General features: G+C 31.8%; 1 protein-coding gene across 1 annotated transcript; it reads left to right on the top strand.

Annotated features, from left to right (window-relative positions):
* The first annotated feature begins 5,345 nt into the window (after window positions 1-5,345).
* On the top strand, window positions 5,346-18,836 carry Hydr1 (abhydrolase domain containing Hydr1). The gene is made up of 7 exons (XM_085947578.1): window positions 5,346-5,536; window positions 9,911-10,080; window positions 11,813-12,023; window positions 12,812-13,016; window positions 14,502-14,608; window positions 17,753-17,948; window positions 18,455-18,836. Exons 1-7 carry the CDS (start codon window positions 5,435-5,437, stop codon window positions 18,649-18,651), a joined length of 1,188 nt encoding a protein of 395 aa, XP_085803704.1. The 5' UTR covers window positions 5,346-5,434; the 3' UTR covers window positions 18,652-18,836.
* Window positions 18,837-18,844: the final 8 nt, after the last annotated feature.

Genomic DNA, 18,844 nt, shown 5'->3' with positions numbered 1-18,844 from the left:
TAATTACGTTGTATGGTTTGGGATTTATTCTAGAATTACTTATTAGTGTTGGCCATTCAGTTGTGGCCCAAATAACTTTATTCTTTAAATTATTTTCAATTGTCTGTCTAGGTTCAAAGTATGTTATGCTGATATTTAAAATATTTTTTGCTGTTCTTAAAAACTAAATGATATAGGCCAAAATTTGGTGATTTTTATTCTGCCCGGGGCATGAATCACAGTACAGCGACACCGTGCTCACTGAACATTTTTCATCCACTATATTCAAATAGTCATTTAAAATTGTACAAATAAATTTCATTGGCTCCCCTATACCCATCCTGTTCCCCCCATAAAAAACAATAACAATAACAATATTTTCGTGAATAATAAAGTAACATGTTGTTTCCATGGGGTGTGTTTATGACTTTTTGGAGATCAAAACACATAAAAAATGGATTTTCCTTGGCTAAATCTTGTTCCTTTCAGTGTATAGATTTGGAAAACTCGGCTTCAGATTTGTGCCTTTTGTAGAAATCATTTTCTACATTTGTCATATTTTCTTCAGCAATGTTCTTTAGTTTTTCACATGTATTACATTATTTGTCTTTTTTGGATGGTGGATACCTAAATTGAACTTTGTACGAAATACATCTTTGAACACTTTCTCAAAACATGTTATAAAATTGCGTATCTTACATTCGTCTTTGTATAACAGGTAAACAAATGATGTATTCTTCAATTCTGCATTTAAATATTTTCGTGTCGTGCTTGCTCTACAGTAGTGCGAAGGAACTGCTGGTAATTTTTGTATAAACATTTCAATGTCGTGCAAAACCTCTAAAGATGTTTTGTTTTTTGGAGTGTGTTTTCCACGACTATATCGTTTAGCTGTATGAAGTTCTGTTTTCTTTAGAATTGTGTAGAAAACCTTATTTTGGGATATATTAAGGCTATACTTCAGCTGGGGCATGGTCTAAAACGATCGTGACGACGCAACGCGATGGTGCAGAACAAAACATAATTTGTCATAAAAATTCAACATGTGCCCATTTAATGTTATGTGTATTGTTCTATTAGTAGTAATACTAATATATTCATGGACATGTTTTCTTTTTCAAGTAAATGGTAACGTTTTTTAGTCATCTTTACACGATTTAAGAATTAATTTCCCCGACGCCATCACAAAACAAATTGACATGTTCACAGCTCGACTATCGCTCTCGGATTGGCAGCGAGTCCGAAATTTCGTCGCACCTATAGTTGAAAATTATTTGCATTTTCACTGAAGTATGCTCTTAAGTGTATTCAATAAAAAAATCTGGCAAACTTTTCGGGTAGCGTTATTACCCGGAACAAAATAATATTCTCTTTTTATACACCTTATACGTCTTGTAATACACCTCCGATCACTTGACAAACCGCACGTGGCGAATAAACTTTCCGAATGAACGAACAGGGCAAATGGTGTAACCAACATAGAATAGTGGCTTACATCAATTGTCTTATGAGAAAAAGTCTTTGCAGTGGGTTACACCATTCAGTTACATCAAGTGGCCGGGTCATATTTTTTATACCTAAAACCAATGTAAAATGATGTTTCCCTTCCAAAAAGTGGTAATTTTTATTTTTAATTTACAACATTTGGCCCGGACCTGCTCTGTCGTCTTTAAAATGAGATCCAATCATTAACTCATTTTCGTATAATTTAAGGGTTACATCAAGTGGCCAAAACACCATCGATGTAATCTTACAATGGAGACAGGTATCTTTCCGGAAATATGGAAGATATCGAAGGTGACTCCAATTCATAAGAGTAGTACAGAGTCGTCAGTGGAAAACTACAGGCCGGTAGCTGTTCTCTCTGAACCAGCAAAAGTTCTGGAGATCATCATATGCAGCATGATTTCTCCAAAAATTGAGTCATTTATAATGAATGAACAGCATGGATTTAGAGCAGGCTGATCAACGGAAACTAACCTGATGGTCACTGATTTTGTGTCGTCAGTACTAGATAGAGGCAGCCAGGTTGACTGTTCTTACAATGATTTCTCGAAGGCATTTGACAGAGTCGATCACTATATTCTAATGGAAAAACTCCAACTAATTGGATTGTCTGATCGATTTCTCAGGTTATTCGGGAGTTATTTTAGGAATCGTCAACAATATGTATCGTACGGCCTTTATCAGTCACAGACATTTGAAACATTTTCTGGTTTCTTTAATAGGGCTCAAACTTGGGGCCATTGCTGTTTACGATTTTTATAAATGACATAGCATTGGTAATTAAAAATGCTATGTTTTTGTTGTTTGCTGACGACTTGAAACTCATCATGGAAGTTGTCACCTTGGACGATTGTCGTCAACTCCAACTTGATATACTTAGATAATATATTAGATTAGGGCAGGCGTAACAAACTGGACTTCAATATTGATAAATGCAATGTTTTATCGTTTACTAACGCCTCACGAGTATTGTTTTTCCAGTACTCGATACGTGACAGAGTTATCTCGCGAATATTATCTGTAAGAGATCTTGGAATTACGTTTTACGGTAAACTGACGTTTAGCGGTCATATAGATACCATATGTAAAAAGGCGCTAAAGATGTTGGGCTTTGTCTTGCGTACTTCCCGGGTCTTTTCGGATGTTACGGTACTAAAAATTCTCTATAACTCCTTAGTTAGAAGCAGACTTGCGAGTGGGTCTATCGTTTCGGCCCCGCATCAGTTGAAGTACGGCCTTATGGCGGAGAGAGTCCAAAAGAAATTTTTAAGACTCCTTTACTTTCGGCTGTATGGATATTATCCGTGGCTCTATCCGACTGATTTTATTTTAGGGATGCTTACATATTACTGTAGCTTATAATTTAGAAGGGATCTTTATTTAGCTACATATTTTTTCAGACTTATACGCGGCGTAAATGTGAAATCTGCCATTCTTGGTGGTGTTGGCTTGTGTGTCTCTGATAATTACCTTAGGAATCAAGGGCATCCGTTGTTTTTTCTCCCACGGTGCGGAACTAACCTGCCATTAGTAATGCCAATTGGGAGGGCAGTAACCATGTTTAATGAAATCGCTTCGGATATTGATATATTCCACTTACGTGAGGGTGAATTTAGGTGGACGTTGTTTTATAAGTTTTTAAGATAGGGTCTATCAAAGTTCACTCTGTGTGCTTCCATCTACATTTTGTTATTTATTTTCTTATTTTATTTCTTATTTTGTTACTTATTGTATTATTAACTCACACTTCTCTGTATTTTTATTTTTAAAAATTAATAGGTAACACTTATTTTATATCATGCCGTGAACGCTTTGAATTTATAATTTATTTTCTTAAATTATGTTCATTATATGTAAAATAAATTTATTTGATTTGATTTAATTTGTTCAGTATTGCCATATTTCCAAAGTAGAATTATAGCACAGAGCCTCCAAAATTATAGTTTCAGTAAAAAATATAGTACGCGTTAATGACCAATACTTTTCTGCATTTTCAAAAATTCCGCGAAAGGTAATTAACGTCTCGTTTTATTAGACAAAGTTCAACTGTAAAGTTATTGTCACCCAAAGAGATTGGACGTCTTCAATATCTTTGACGTCACCTTTTTTTTAGACAAGGGGACTTTTTTCTGATTTTTAAAATTATACCTAGTACATATTTTGGGCGTACTATACCTGTTTTATATGGTGGGCGTACAGGCAGAAGTCACTTACTCCAAATACACAGTTCTGAGATTATCAATGTTTTTTGTTTTTGATGTTCTTAAAATGGTTGTAAAATCTTTATTTTTTGAGTTATTCATTACTTTTATTTTTTTATATGTTCAATAATCTTAAATCGTGATTTCTGCCAGTCAAGCAGCACTACTTTTTCTATGTAATGACATTAAAATCTCAATTTCGTCAAAACTGGAGTTAGTGACTTTTGCCTGTACGCCCACGATATCATGCATAGTACGCAGGCGAAAATTATAAAACAAATATTATAATTATTGTACAGTTGGCAAAGATCGTGATCGACAATGATCGACAAAGAAAATGGTTTGACATCTATTGTCAAACGATTTTTGGCCGTCAGAACTTACTAGATTCTTGCGGGAACAGATAAAGAAACATCAAGACTAGGGATTCCAATCCCGGGATCCCGAATCCCGGGATCCCGAGCTATTTTCGATACCTATGAATCCCGGGATTGATAAACATAATCCCGGGATTTCGGGATTCATTTTTCTATCAATTTTTATGAAAAATAAAATAAAAGCGAAAATATGACAGAAAAAATACTTTTAATAAAAAATAACTTCTTTTTCTTCTTTCTTTTGACCATTTCCGATCCAGGATCATATGGGCCTCCACAGAGTGGAGGTTTGAATTAGCAGATTTTATTTTTACGAGAAATGGATGTCAGCCACTTGCTCAACCTATTAGGACCATACTCTGACTCATGCACAAATTGAAAAACAATATGTCAACTTGCGAGACCCAGAATTCGAACCTGGGACCCTCGACACTTATAGACCGGCGCTTAATCCACGCGGCCATCGTCAAAAAATAGCTACATTAGAAAAAAACTGAGTTTGAATGAAGTTTGATTTATACCCATGTGTAGGTAGCCGATTCATTTTATTTTTTCACATAAATTATTAAAAATGAGAAAGATTGGAAAAAAACAATGCTTCGCACTTTTAACAAAGTAATTCCACCATGATATCATACGTTTTATGGCAGTTTCATATTTGGCTGACTAATTAGATTTATGAAGCGGAAGGGCCATAAGTACGCCATGATTATTTGCTTTACTATTTTAAATCACGCTAATCCATTCATTATGTCTTTATTATCAGAAACAGCAATCTCATATTAAATTCACATTTATATTACAATATTATTTACTCTATTAAACTTGTGTATTTCCAAGATTGAACGTATACAATATAAATGTCTTAAATAGAATAAATTATACTAGATTTATTTTTGACCGATTTTATTATATGTTATTTGTAAATATAAAAATTTTATATTAACAATGGAAAAAAATGCCAATCCCGGGACCAGTCCCGGGATCCCGGGATTGTCAACTTGTAATCCCGAAATCCCGGGATCAGAATTTTGGCTCGGGATTGGATTCCCTAATCAAGACATCTGACATAATATCTGGTTCATTTACTGCGCATGCGCCATCGTCCCGAATCAGCTGTTATCAAGCCATCGCAAACGTTTGCTAGAACATACCTAAAGTCGAAGATATTTTTTTAAAGTGGCAACATTAACATTTCATAGATAAAAATATGACATTTCGACTGCGATTGTGTGTGTGTCATGTGTGTGTTGTGTAGGATAATATTTAGCGAGATGTGATCACACTCGTGGGCGCGTATACAGTGTGTCATTTCAAAGCTTTAGCGCACATTATTTAAGATCTACCTTTATTTTATTTAATATTTTGATAATGTACAAAATTTTAGACGTGCTTCAGGAATTTCCCAGAGAATATGTCATAGGTTTATCACTAGCCGCTTTCACAACATATTACCTGGTCGAAGTTGTAAAGGTTTGTATAAAAACTACAATATTATTAAATATTTGTCATAATCTTTGCTTGGTACTTAACGGAAATACATTTCTATGGGTGCATGCCGTTAAGAAATATGTATACAATATATTTTAAAACTGTCAGATTTTGACAACTGCGCACTCAATTTATAGTTGACCACAATGTATGATAGTAATTTTGTAATTGTAAATTCTTATGAGATTCTAAATGGAACCCGAAAGCACAACTATTTATATATTTATTAAAAATAATAGTCACGCCGGTATTTAAAATCGAAATGAACATTGTTTTGTTATTATGGTACTTTGTTACCACTGAAATTGATATTTTTTAGACTTCATAATATTCGCAAACTTCAGCCATGTGTAACAGCTGAAGTAAGTGTTATTTCTAGTTACTTTTTGCAACATTATTTCAAGGTGATTCATCATACAGACGCCGCGGGCTACTTGAGTCTTTATAATTTAATTATGTATCTCACAATATAGTAACAAAGTCTTTTCACTTTTTCTTGGAAGAGTATCACTGTATTATGTGAATTAAATAAATCTTGCCTGACGTAATTAATTTTTTTTTTAAATTACCTTTGGTGAAAGGTGAAATAGTTTTCAATTTACTAGTTTGTATTGTGGATAGATATAATATGCACTTCAACATTCTTTTTTTGACCCTCAATGTTTTGTCAATTTTTCATTGTATAGTAGGTACCTACCTACTTACCTACAGAACGATATTAATAAAAAATATTGTTGGTATCAGATATAGAATATATCTACATTAATTATCAGCATTTCATTTATTAGGAAATAATTCTTTTTTATAATATATAATATCACTTGTAACAGATAGCTACATACTATTCCTGACCTTGCTATCAGTCATAGTGGCGGGTTAAATGTTTAGGTAGTTACCTATGTATAAAGGCACAACGTTGTACCAGGATTTCAATGTATCACTAGGTTTAGAAAAAAAATAATCTAAAAATGTGTAGATTATTACTATATACCTCAGTGGCGAAGGGTGAAGGTAGGCTGTTAAGATCCGCCATAAATAGTGCACATTAAACTTTTTCAGACATACATAGGTATTTGTTTTCATTGAAATAAGACTACAATTTACAGAAAGTGTTGGTTAGTTTTTAAAATTCAATTGAACCCTGAGAAACCAAGCCATAATAGATAATAGTCAAAAAATATATGTCTATCTATGAAATATCTAAAATTATGCAATTAAATCATACATAACTTTGAATATTTTATAGATAGAATAATATTTTTTATTTATTATAGTTAGGTTTAGGCAGGGCTTAATGAAATAAAAAAATGAACTAACAATATGCGTAATATGTATTTTTAATCCAACGAAAACATATAACTATGAATGAAAAATTGTGCATAATTTTGTCGTATCGCCCAAATTAGACCTAAACTATTATGGTTTCGTTTAGGCAGGGTTTAATTGATTTTTAAAAACTAACTAACACCGTCTGTAAATTGTAGTCTTAGTTCAATAAAAACAAATACATATGACTAACAAAGTTTAGTGTGCACTATTTATAGCGAATCTTAACAGCCTACCTCCACCTTTCGCCACTGATATACCTACATCTAGTACCTATTGCAGTATTTTTAGATTTACAGTAGGTATCCCCTGTTTAATTCCTTATTTTCTTATATGATAGTGTAATTAGTATGAGATTAAATCTAAACAGTTATATAATTTTATTATGAATTCTATGTTATTAATATTTCTAGTCAAATCATATTGACCTTATCATATGTCCATTATGTTGCTTAAATTATAGAAGATAATATCCGTGTATGGCGTGAATAATATGTTGATAAGTCTAAAAACATCAATTCTCAGGTCAGCTATTTGTATGTTTGCCTTTCTGTGAAAATCAGGAATGTTTTTAAATTTTAGTTTGTTGAGAATTTACAACCATTTTACTAAAATTTCAGTACATCCAAAAACATATAATTTGATTTACCACAGAAAGCCAAGCGTACAAATAGCTGCCCTGAGAATTTATGTTTTTAGAGTTATCAACATATTCACGCCATACACGGATAAAATGTAAATTTTGTTTCTCTCAGGATATTTATCCTTAAAGAAATACACATAAGTAGGTACCCTAAACAAATTAGGCGAGAATGGAATAAAATTATCTAATATAAGTACATCTTAAATACAAAAGAGACTAAAACGCCGAATGTGTAGAGTGAGTAGCAGGGCTCGAAATGTCCGGAGCGCTGTTCCGGTTCATGAAATTGATAAAATTGACGTTCCGTCTCGTGGAAAAATTTATTTGACTGTCTGATGTAGATAGGCCATATAACAAAATAATTACAAGATAAAAAGAACATTTTATATACAACATTTTTAAATTTTCTGTTGAATCATATAAACTTGGCTTGCTAGCTTAAACGATCAAAAAAACTTCATAGAAATAATACTGAAATGTCATTTTGACACTCATATTGATTTCCATAGTAACGCACGTATATTTTAATAAATTAGTTGCTAGGACCCCAGCTAGCAACCAATAATAGTGGATTGTATTACGGATTTCTTCCAAAATAACTTTTCATACAAAACAGAATTAACTCAAAATGAATTAAATTCTACTTAAAGATGGCTAAAAGTATCAAAAAAATGCATTGGCATCGTGTTCTGATATATTCTAAAAGTTTCAAATGTCTAGCTAGTCGGGAAGTTAGTTAAAAATCGATTGCAAGATTTGTACCAGACAAACAACCACCGGACAAATAAGAATACGAGCTAATAAAAACGTTGAATCTAATACGCCTATTTTTATAAAATATACTTACATAAAATTAGATATTTATGTATGTCAAATATGTTTATGTATGTTTAACTATGTTATTATTTTCGGAAAATTGTCGAGCGCTCCGGTTCTTAAAATTTTCTATTTCGAGCACTGGTGAGTAGACATAGTCAATACAATGTTTCTATCCACTGCAATTGACTTTTCAATTCATTTCAATTGAGACCTACCTACTCACTACTTATGTGACTGATTAATATTATGTTAGGTGTATGCTATGGTTATTTATATAATCATGTATTTTAAAAGCTATCGCTGTTGGTTGACTGAGTGCATAGTCCAGTGTTTTTTTAAAATTGTCATATCTCATTTCAAGACATGTTAACAAATATCACGTCTAGTAGTATTATATTCATTTTTTATCGATTACTTATTGAATATACTTAATATGTAGTTAGTTATATATTATTTTTTAATCAGAAGTAAAATAGTATAATTTTGATTGTCTTCATATTTTCTCTACTGATTACGCCTGTCGAGTAGGTATAGTCACTCATGACTTGAAAGGTGACACTGGCGGAGATATAAATTTAAATACATAAAAATCAAAATCATAAAAAATAAATGTAATATATTAATAAAATTGAAATAATATTTAGGTGCCAAAATTTCTCAAATATTACTTTTTCGACCGTCTGACGTGCCGAGCAGTTTTTCACGCAGAAAAAGTATTGTTTTTAAGAATTCTATTGAAAAATGATAATGTTCTAGATATCACTCACAGAACATTGCATACATAGCTTTATTACTTTTTTAAATTAAGGTCCAGCAAGCTTTTGTTTCTAATTTGGTACAGCTATTTTTGTGGGTAGAAATAAAATTGTTAGTTACTGTATTACTTAGTTTGGTTCATTACGCAAAAATTGACACCAGAATTGCTCCGATCAGATGAGACGTTCTCTTGCTACAGTGGTCTCAAGTATTGTAAATCAATCAAAATCAGAGGTTCGCGGCGTGGCTTCTCCCGCCGCCTGATGAGGTTAGTGCGATAATATTATGTGACGGATAAAACCTAATGACCAACCTATGCAATTATATATTTACATTAAATGTAATGCTCATTCTTGTAGAGTATTTACCTGTTATTTTTTATACAATGCGATCTGTCAATTATTATTATTATAGGTATATTTTTTCTCTTTAAAATAAAACATTGGCATGCCGTGCAAAATCATCTCACATGCCATAGGTTCGCCACTACTGGTATAGGACATTGGTAATATGAATTATATTGCATTAATTTGTGGAATGTAATGTAATTTATTTTATACTGATGTAAAATTATTCTCTTTACATGTCAGTTTGAAGTTTATTTAAAATTTTTGCTGATTGATTGGGATTCTGCATCAATCCTTCATTACTTTGTAGCATAAGCAGTGATTTAAAAAAAAATCATTATTAATCACACATCTTTACTAAGTTTAATATTTTGGTATTGGAAATGATTAATTTTATATTATTATGTATTATATACATATATACTTTTAAAATAGACATTGCAATAATAGTATATTTATTTACAGCATCCAAAGCTGGTCTGCCGCATCGGTCCCTTCAGAGATTTCCTGCAGGACAATGTGCAACTTCTCAGTGAGAAATACTGGCCGACTCTGTGGTGTTTCGAGTCACGGTTTCATACAGTATTTGCTAGTATACTTAGAAGTCGAATTTTAAAAGATATAAAATATAAAAGGTAATTATTATATTACATATATTTTTTGTTTTAATATATCCACATCTAGAGCTAAGGTAAATAATATAACAATAATAATTTAAGCATGCGTAAATAGTTTTTCTGGATACATCGCTATTTACTGATGTTTGATGTTCAAAAGACAATTCATAAACTACTCTATGACAACATCTTCTTAGCTATGTGTTAAAACTGTGAACTAACATGCTCTTCCCATTTTTAACCGCACTTCCATTAGAAACTAACAAACTCCTCCCATTTAGTCGACAACAGCGCCTTCCTTCACGTAGCCAAGAAGATGTTGTCGTACAATAGTGACATACTGTAAATTGTACAAGCGTTTTAGATAATAATAAATTTATTTAACATTTTATCAGCCGTTGGATGGATTGTATTCTTATCGAAATATACATGGAACAGCTTTAATTTATCTATAATAGGCAATCTACTTTTATCTTTTCAAGAGATTCAGCAGTTACTTGGTGGTATTTCATAATTATTTATAAAATGAGTTCGTCGTTCGGTGTTCACTGCATATAAATATTGCTTGTGATACATGTATCGCTCACATGGTGAGCTTTGTTATGTACGAGTATTAAAACTCACTATTTGTGATAAATGCAGTGACAAACACAATGTAAAAAAAATTTTTTTTGACCATGTCCGTTCCTAATAAGATCATAGGGCCTCCACAGAATAATCGAAAGTAATTTGATATTATACAACAATACAACATTGCCATCAGCTCTAGTTAATTATCTGTTGAATGAAAGTTGCCTTCAGAGATATATAAAAAGCGTTGATTCTTACTCACTTTCATATTATATTAGACGACTCGGTTATTAGATTTATCCACAGGATATTATAATATATTTATATTTCTGAAAACCTCTGATGCTGTAGGTACCTACTCGAAAATTCGTAAATGTATTTCTTAATTTTTAGAAAATTTTATACCATAACTCAGATTGATTAGAAATGGACACTCATAGGTTATCAGTTTTAAAAAATTATGACTGATTATATCTTATCTTTCCACTTCAAATATAATGCCTTATCATTTTGGATTCTTGGGATGATGTACGTATGTACCTACATATATATAGATTGTATACATTTAGTAACTTTATAAATAGTTTTGAAAATAATGGAGTATTACCATTTAAAAACCAATCAGTTCAATATTAACTGTCTTTATAAATATTAATGTTTTTCTCCACAATAAATAGCTTATTTGATGCTGTAAAAAATTCATTGTTTGGGAAGTAGACAATCATGTTTACAAAATGCTAAATCAATATTATCCATTGTTTTATCGGAATTATCAACCATGCAACGCAACCATTGCCATTTCTAGTTTGGCACTATTGTTGATGTTATGTTTCGAGTTACGAACCCACCATGTTAACAACTCAAACTGAAACACTATAATTAACAAAAAGTAGGTTTCTCACTTCAAAAGATACATTTTCAATATTTAAGAAGTACCTTTAAATTCGATATTTGAATATTTTTTTAATGAGTTTTCTATACTGAGTATTGCGGCTAAGATACAATTTCATACTGTTAATATACGTTAGCACACAGAAGTCCCTGTGTTCCAATTTCAATGGGAGTGGGAGATGCTGTGTTCCCATCTTTCTCTTCCCACTGCCTAAATAATAGAAGTGGAGACAATATCTTATGAGTTCTGTGATCTATGTGGCTTAACTTATGTGATTTCTTTTTCTAGGGAAATCCTTAAATTATCAGATGGAGGTGAAGTGGCGCTTGATTGGATGGATCAAGGTTGTGAAAGTGATAGCCCAATTGTGATTATTTTACCTGGATTAACAGGAGCTTCTCAAGCTGATTATATTAAGTGTCTAGTCAATGGAGCGCTTACTATAGGTGTAAGAACTGTGATATTTAATAACAGAGGTCTCGGCGGCATGATCCTAAAGGTAATCTATATACATTATTATAAAAATAATGTACTGTTTGTCAAGCCAAAGTGTATCGGGTTTTGTGGCGCTATAAAGTTCATGCAGATGTTAACATTGCACACATATTACATCAAACAAGCCAGCTCACCTTTGGATAACGATAACTTTGGAAAAATTGTATATTAAAATTATTGCATTTACGTTATCTAATTTCTTAATATGAATTCTGTATTTTATCATATTTTACTGACTATCATTTGTACGTAGTATTTTATATCATTACAATCACAATCAATTATAATAAATTCACTCTCAGTCAATCTCAAGTCATATGACTAATAACGATTAGATTGATATAGATAACATTGAAAATAATATGTTTGGCTAACTAACGATTAATCGGTCCATCACAGTAATTTTTTTGCACAGACCTAGTTTTAATTTCAGTATTTTATACATTCTATCCAAAAGTTCTACTAAACTCAATATATTTCCAAACGAATCAGTGACTTTGAAGAGAGAATACATATTGACTGTTTAAAAATAAATATTATCTTGATCTCATTTTATTATGTCATATATATATAATAATAATAATATAAGATATTATCTTTATTTTCTCTAAAATCTAGTGTAGATCTCGGCCGCCTCCTCAGGTTTCTTCAGTTTTATTTTTTGACAAATGGTGGTTAACACATTTATTCAGATGCGGGAGTCAAACTGAGTTTTAGCGGCAACCATTATGCGACTCTTCCACCGCCTCTCTTTTTTATTAATTGTCATATTGTATGTAATTATCATTTCAGACACCACGCTTATATTGTGCGGCCAATTTTGAAGATTTGTCTGAAGTTGTAAAGCATGTTCGCAATGATCATCCAACATGTCCCATCGGAGCCACCGGTATCTCTATGGGTGGACTCATCCTGGGCAATTATTTAGCTGCTAAAGGAAAAACTTGCGGCATCAATGCATCGATGATCATTTCAGTGCCTTGGAATGTTTTCAAAGGTAAATTGAAAGTAATATGATTGTCTAGTATAGCATTTCTCAGTTATATTTTATCCAATGTAACGTCACCCCTTAAAAAATGTTGCCTAACATTATAGAAAAAATGCACAGCAGACAAAACATTTTATTTGCTACAAATTTCTTGAAGTTCATGTTTGGATTCTTCAAAAAATTCCAGTGCACAGTCATACTAATTTAAATAAATAGGTTTGTGCGTCGCTTGGAATAGAATAACTTTTTTGTCGCTTTCACTTTTACCTATTCCAAGTCATGCAATGTGTGGCGAGGGGTGGAGGTAAGCTTAAGATCCAACATAAATAACACACCCTAAACTTTATCGGTCATAGTTATTTGTTTTCATTGAACTAATAATACAAATCGCAGATGGTGCTGGTTAGTTTTTAAAAATCAATTAAACCCTGCCTAAGCCAAACCATAATAGTTTAGGTATGCTATGGACGACCCGACAAAAATAGTGCACACTTTTTCAGTCATACTAATTTATTTTGTGGAATTAAGAATACATATTATTACAGATGGTGGTGGTTAGTTTTTTAAAATTCATTGTGTGTTAAGTATTTTTACCCAGTCTTTTTCAATCCCTCTTTGTCAATATTGCATCATACAACCACCGATTGGGAAATGTTGGTCCGGTTTATTATAATAAATAACTTAATAACAATGTCGATATTATTTAATGTGCTACAAGTTTTAATTTTTGAGCGTGCAACCGAGATGATTAGTAAGTTGATCCTCAGGTCAGAGCTTGATACTACATATAATTTTATTTATATAATTGATATTAATATTGGAAAGCAATGGACTATCAACCTAACTAGGTACTTTGACCCATTTGTATAATTTATATTAGACTGACATGCCTGGTAATACACGATAAATTGTTTTATAGTTCTGAATAAGCTTGAAAAATGATCATGCTGTTTCAGCCTTGACAATGATCCCTGCAATGTATTTGGAATATCATACCAGCGCATCTATTCTATGCACAAGACTGCTTTCAGCCGCTATGGCAGCTATCTAGGGTAGGTTTGTATCAAAGTATTAGCACTTATTGTAACAATTACAATAAGTTAGTTGTAATTGTTACAATAAGTGCTGTTTTAACAGCAACGCTTTCGGCTGTGGTAAATTTTAGAGCGAGATAGACAGTTTTAACTGTTTAATGGCTAACTTAATGTAATTGTTAATACTTCGATACGAACCTACCCTAGATAGCTGCCGTAGCGGCCGAAAGCAGTCTTGTGTATAAAATAGATGCGCAGGAGCACTAAAGGAATTGTCCAAAGTCATTCATTTAATGATTTTTTTATATACCAAAAACGCTGTGAAATATTTTATGCCGACATATTCGAGTGACAATAAAATTGCTGAAATTTCTGGTGGAACAAAGAGTTCCCATATTATATTCTGCACATTAACGGTAATGAAAATCAGATGCATTGTAACATGAAAATCTCTTTTCAGGATCTGAAAGTATCGAGAAGCCGTACCTGAATAATTTCTTGTGTCGCCATTTAGCAGGGACTTTGCTCAAGACTATCGATAAATGTGAAGCATTGAAAGAAGCTTTGGTGAATATTTTTTATTACATAATATAATATTTGCAATGGTAACTCAAATATTTTATCATGGTTTGAGAGAGCATGATTTTACAAATCGATACCCTAGTTATAGTTTCAAACAACTCAACATTTCAAGGTTTTGAGTTAATGATGTTTGACGTGGAGTTTTTTCTTTATAATTCAGTAAAGAAAGAAGTCAAAACTTTCTTAAATGCATCACAAAAATATGAAATAATCCTTTTTGAATTCAACTGTAAAATTTCATTGAGTATTGCTGAATCAAAAAATCACATTTTCCTTAAAAATCAAGGTTTTCAAAATGAAATGAAAATTATTGTCAAAAGTTTCAGACACTTCATCATAGAAATGTTTTCGTATATAACTATGGTATTGGAATGTGTGCGTGCATTCATTGTTATCTAACCTTCGCAAAAGGCCAGTACACCAAACCACAATTTTATAAAACTTATTAGATTAGCTACTATTTTTGTCTGTCATAGGTACAGAAAAATTGATAACATAATTATTGTACAGTTAACATGATTTGTGAAATTAATTTGTTTGAACATTGAGTCATTAGTTATTTAAACTTTTATATGGACTGGATTCCTTCCATCATACATCATCAATCCTTCTGATGACAAAATGATTGATGATCAGAAAATACAAAAATTATGCAGTACAAAAGTTTTTAGGTACAATTTTATTTACATGTCAAGCCCTTTCGTATTATTTTTAAAGTATTAAGTAACTATGTATTATGATTACAATATTATTTCTACCTATTTTTATGAAATTACCGAACAATAATGAAATTTGAAAATTATACATTTAAGAACAGTAGAACCTCAATTATGCGGACTAATTGAGGATGAAGGTAGATCAGATAATCATAAGTATTAGGGAAAGAAAAAAAATTCTATTACGTATTGATTTTTGCTTAAAGGTAGCTGTCTTTTTCGAAGCTGCCAAATCACGAATTCTTTTAAAACAAAAGTTGTCTTGAGTTACATTTGTCTTGGCTCTCAACCCACTTCATGGCGACATCTAAGCATCGACATGCTTCAGAATGTGTAAGACCCAATATTTCCCCCATTTTGAATATCTTTTTTTGTTTTCTTGATCTTGTTCCTTTGAGGCAGATATTTCCTCATTCAAAATTTGGAATCCAGAATCGTTACAACACAATTTAAACCAATTTGTACCCCGGTGCAGTATTTTTACATCTTGATGTTAAAGATTTGTTGAATGCTTTTTTATAATTTAAATGTCTCATTAGCATTATAGGTAAACTCTTTGTCGTATTCTTCTTTCTCCAAAAACACCTTTAACATGCCTATAAAAGTGTTTGCTGAAGTTGTCAGCTGAAAGTTTATCCCCATGAATTTTCACTTCTCTAATACCATATTGCCCTTTAAATTTTCGAGCCAATCTGAAATTGATTTGAAGTTTGAATCTCTATTCAATCTTGTGTTAAAAAATCTCGATTTTCACATAATTATGGATCAGATATTGTTTGTCCAGACGATCGCCTTTGAATGAACCACATGAAAATACACCCTTTGACTTCTTCATAACATGATTTTTTCATAACTTTACGCTCTAAGAGCATGATGCATGCAATCTCAAACCGCATTGAAGGTATTCAGTGGATGAACGGCCTAATAAGAAATTTATACGTCACATCTGCGTACAAAATACCTATGACCCCAAAGTTACTGCTTTATCTGGCATTAAAATATTATGCAATAATTGGAAGCATTCTTTCAAAATATCACCTAAGGTAGTTTATTGTAAAATAACTGTAATAAATAAGGCGAAAGTCTCGAAACACACTGGTGATAATAAGATTGTCATAGGGTGATTGGTATAAATGATAATACATTATAAAGAGATTATTATGTAAATCCCTTTTCATTTCACGTAAATTCTGCATCAGCTATCTGAAATGATATGAAATAACAGAAATGAAGTTAGCCATAGATAATATACGTGAAATTAGCTGCAGAAAGCGGAACTGTGTGGCCACTCGATTACTAAATGAATATTTATTGGGAATACTTTGTCCGAAATTCAATTATAAAAACACTGAAAAGTAGTAAAGAAATTATTTATGGTTTATTAACTATTCAATTTATGCTGTGCAGTTCTGACACTAATTCCACACTTCTTGACAATTTCAATTTTTTAAATTATTATAAGAAAATAAATATTTTAAAAATTGGTCATAATACTGGCGTGTGGCCATAATGTGACGTCACTAATACTTACGTTCATGCATGCATATTGGCATTATTTAGATTGAAGGTAATTTGATGTTCTATGCATGCTCCGCTCCTTAAAGCTGCCATCCCCTCCCCTCCCCTCCCCTCGGACATTATATAATTTGTAAACTGCCTAATTTTTTCACTTTGTTTTTTATAAGAGATCGTTGAGATACTGACACCATATTTAAACAAAAAAACGCCCTGAGTCACCTCTTTTCAAATCATTGATTATATCCACTTTGTCTTTCAAATATTGAACGAACACGCTTTCTTTTCAATAGCATATCAATAATATTCAAAATAAATATTTAAATCAATATTATTATAATTAACTATTTCTTTTATTCAACGAATAATTCACAAGATTTAAGAATATATCATTCTGATTATTGAACATATATAATTTTGAAAAACACTTTCTGAGAGAATATATTATAACCAATAGAAAAAATCTTTTTTGAAAAAAAATTAAGCCAACCCGACGGGTTTTAAATTTTATGAAATGCATTGGCGAACTCTAATATGCTATACTGATTTTTGAAAACGGCGAATTTTATTAGGTAATTGAAAATGTTTGAATTTTATTCATTGTAAAAGATTTTTATATTTGTTCTTATTGTCTACGCTTATAATAGTGATTAAGCCATATAATAGCAATTTTTCAATGATTGTCTATGCTCAAAAAGTGTCGCTTAGATGCTTTCAAGTATTGATTAAAAAAATCTGACGTTTCTCTGCGGTGTACTCTCGGTAAATTGAGCCCAAGCTTGTGATAAATGTAAATCCAGTAATTATTGTAAGATGGTAATGGCTGTTTGTTATCTTTAAATTACAGAATATTCTGACCATATACAGAAGTTCTGATTTTTCTGTTCGTAAATTTCAGGGCCCATGGGACTTCGAGGAAATAATGCAAAGTAAAACGGTCCGAGAGTTTGACGCAGCATTTACTTCCAAACATTTTGGATACAGAGATGTGGAAGATTATTACAGTGCGGCGACACTACACAATAAATTGGATAAAATAATGATACCACTGATGTGCCTTAGTGCTGCCGATGATCCATTCCAACCACTCGAAGGTTAGGACTCAACTCTTCTGTTTATTTTAATTAGTAAATGTGATCCCAACAAGACAGTTAAGCATTTATTTTATTACAAAATGCCTGTCAATAGAAATTGAAATATAATTCTTACGGTGGACGTTATTACATTGTATGTTGGTATTTAGTTAATTTTTTGTCAGCCCTATTATGTACTACGTAATTAAAATAAAGTGTTACCTTGTTGATCCCATATATTATAGATAGTAGACACAAGCTTATACCTGATATGAGTTTTTATTAAAATGACACTTGGCAATGTCGCAGTTAACTGTTAATTGTAGACCAAAATTATTGCTTTGTTATCATACTTTGGTGAATAGTTAATGTCATATAATTATGTATTTTATCTTCAATACTAAAATATATGGTTAATGAAAGATCTTTTGTACTTACATAATATTATGTTGATACACATTACACAGTACAAATGCAGTTTCACGTAAAATAGTTGGTTGATTCTAACAGCTCATCTGCATTTTTAGCAATCCCGGTAGAAGAAGCAGCAAAATCAGAACACGTAGCCATAGTGATTACTGCTCGCGGAGGGCACATCGGCTTTATGGAAGGCTTATGGCCGGGAGAAGCGGGAGATCAATACATGGCAAGACTGTTTTCGCAATACTATCGAGCCATCTTCAGAGATGGCACATCCTTCGCACAATATGATAAAATAGAATAAAATGTCACCACTTGCACAATTAGAAGTAATTTATTATGTTTACATATTTTATAATATCTTGTTATTGCAGTATTCTGCTTGAAAATTTTATCATTTATGTGCCTTGACTTGAATTATACGATATTGAAATAGATGTATTTTTATACAAACACTTGTACTACTTATTTTCCACATTGATCCAGTGTAAAAAAAG

This window comes from Rhyacophila brunnea, unplaced genomic scaffold (genome assembly GCF_057557595.1).
Source record: "Rhyacophila brunnea isolate RB1 unplaced genomic scaffold, BYU_Rbru_1.0 scaffold_2, whole genome shotgun sequence".
NCBI lineage: Eukaryota > Metazoa > Arthropoda > Insecta > Trichoptera > Rhyacophilidae > Rhyacophila > Rhyacophila brunnea.
This window is presented reverse-complemented; position numbering and strand designations above follow the sequence as displayed.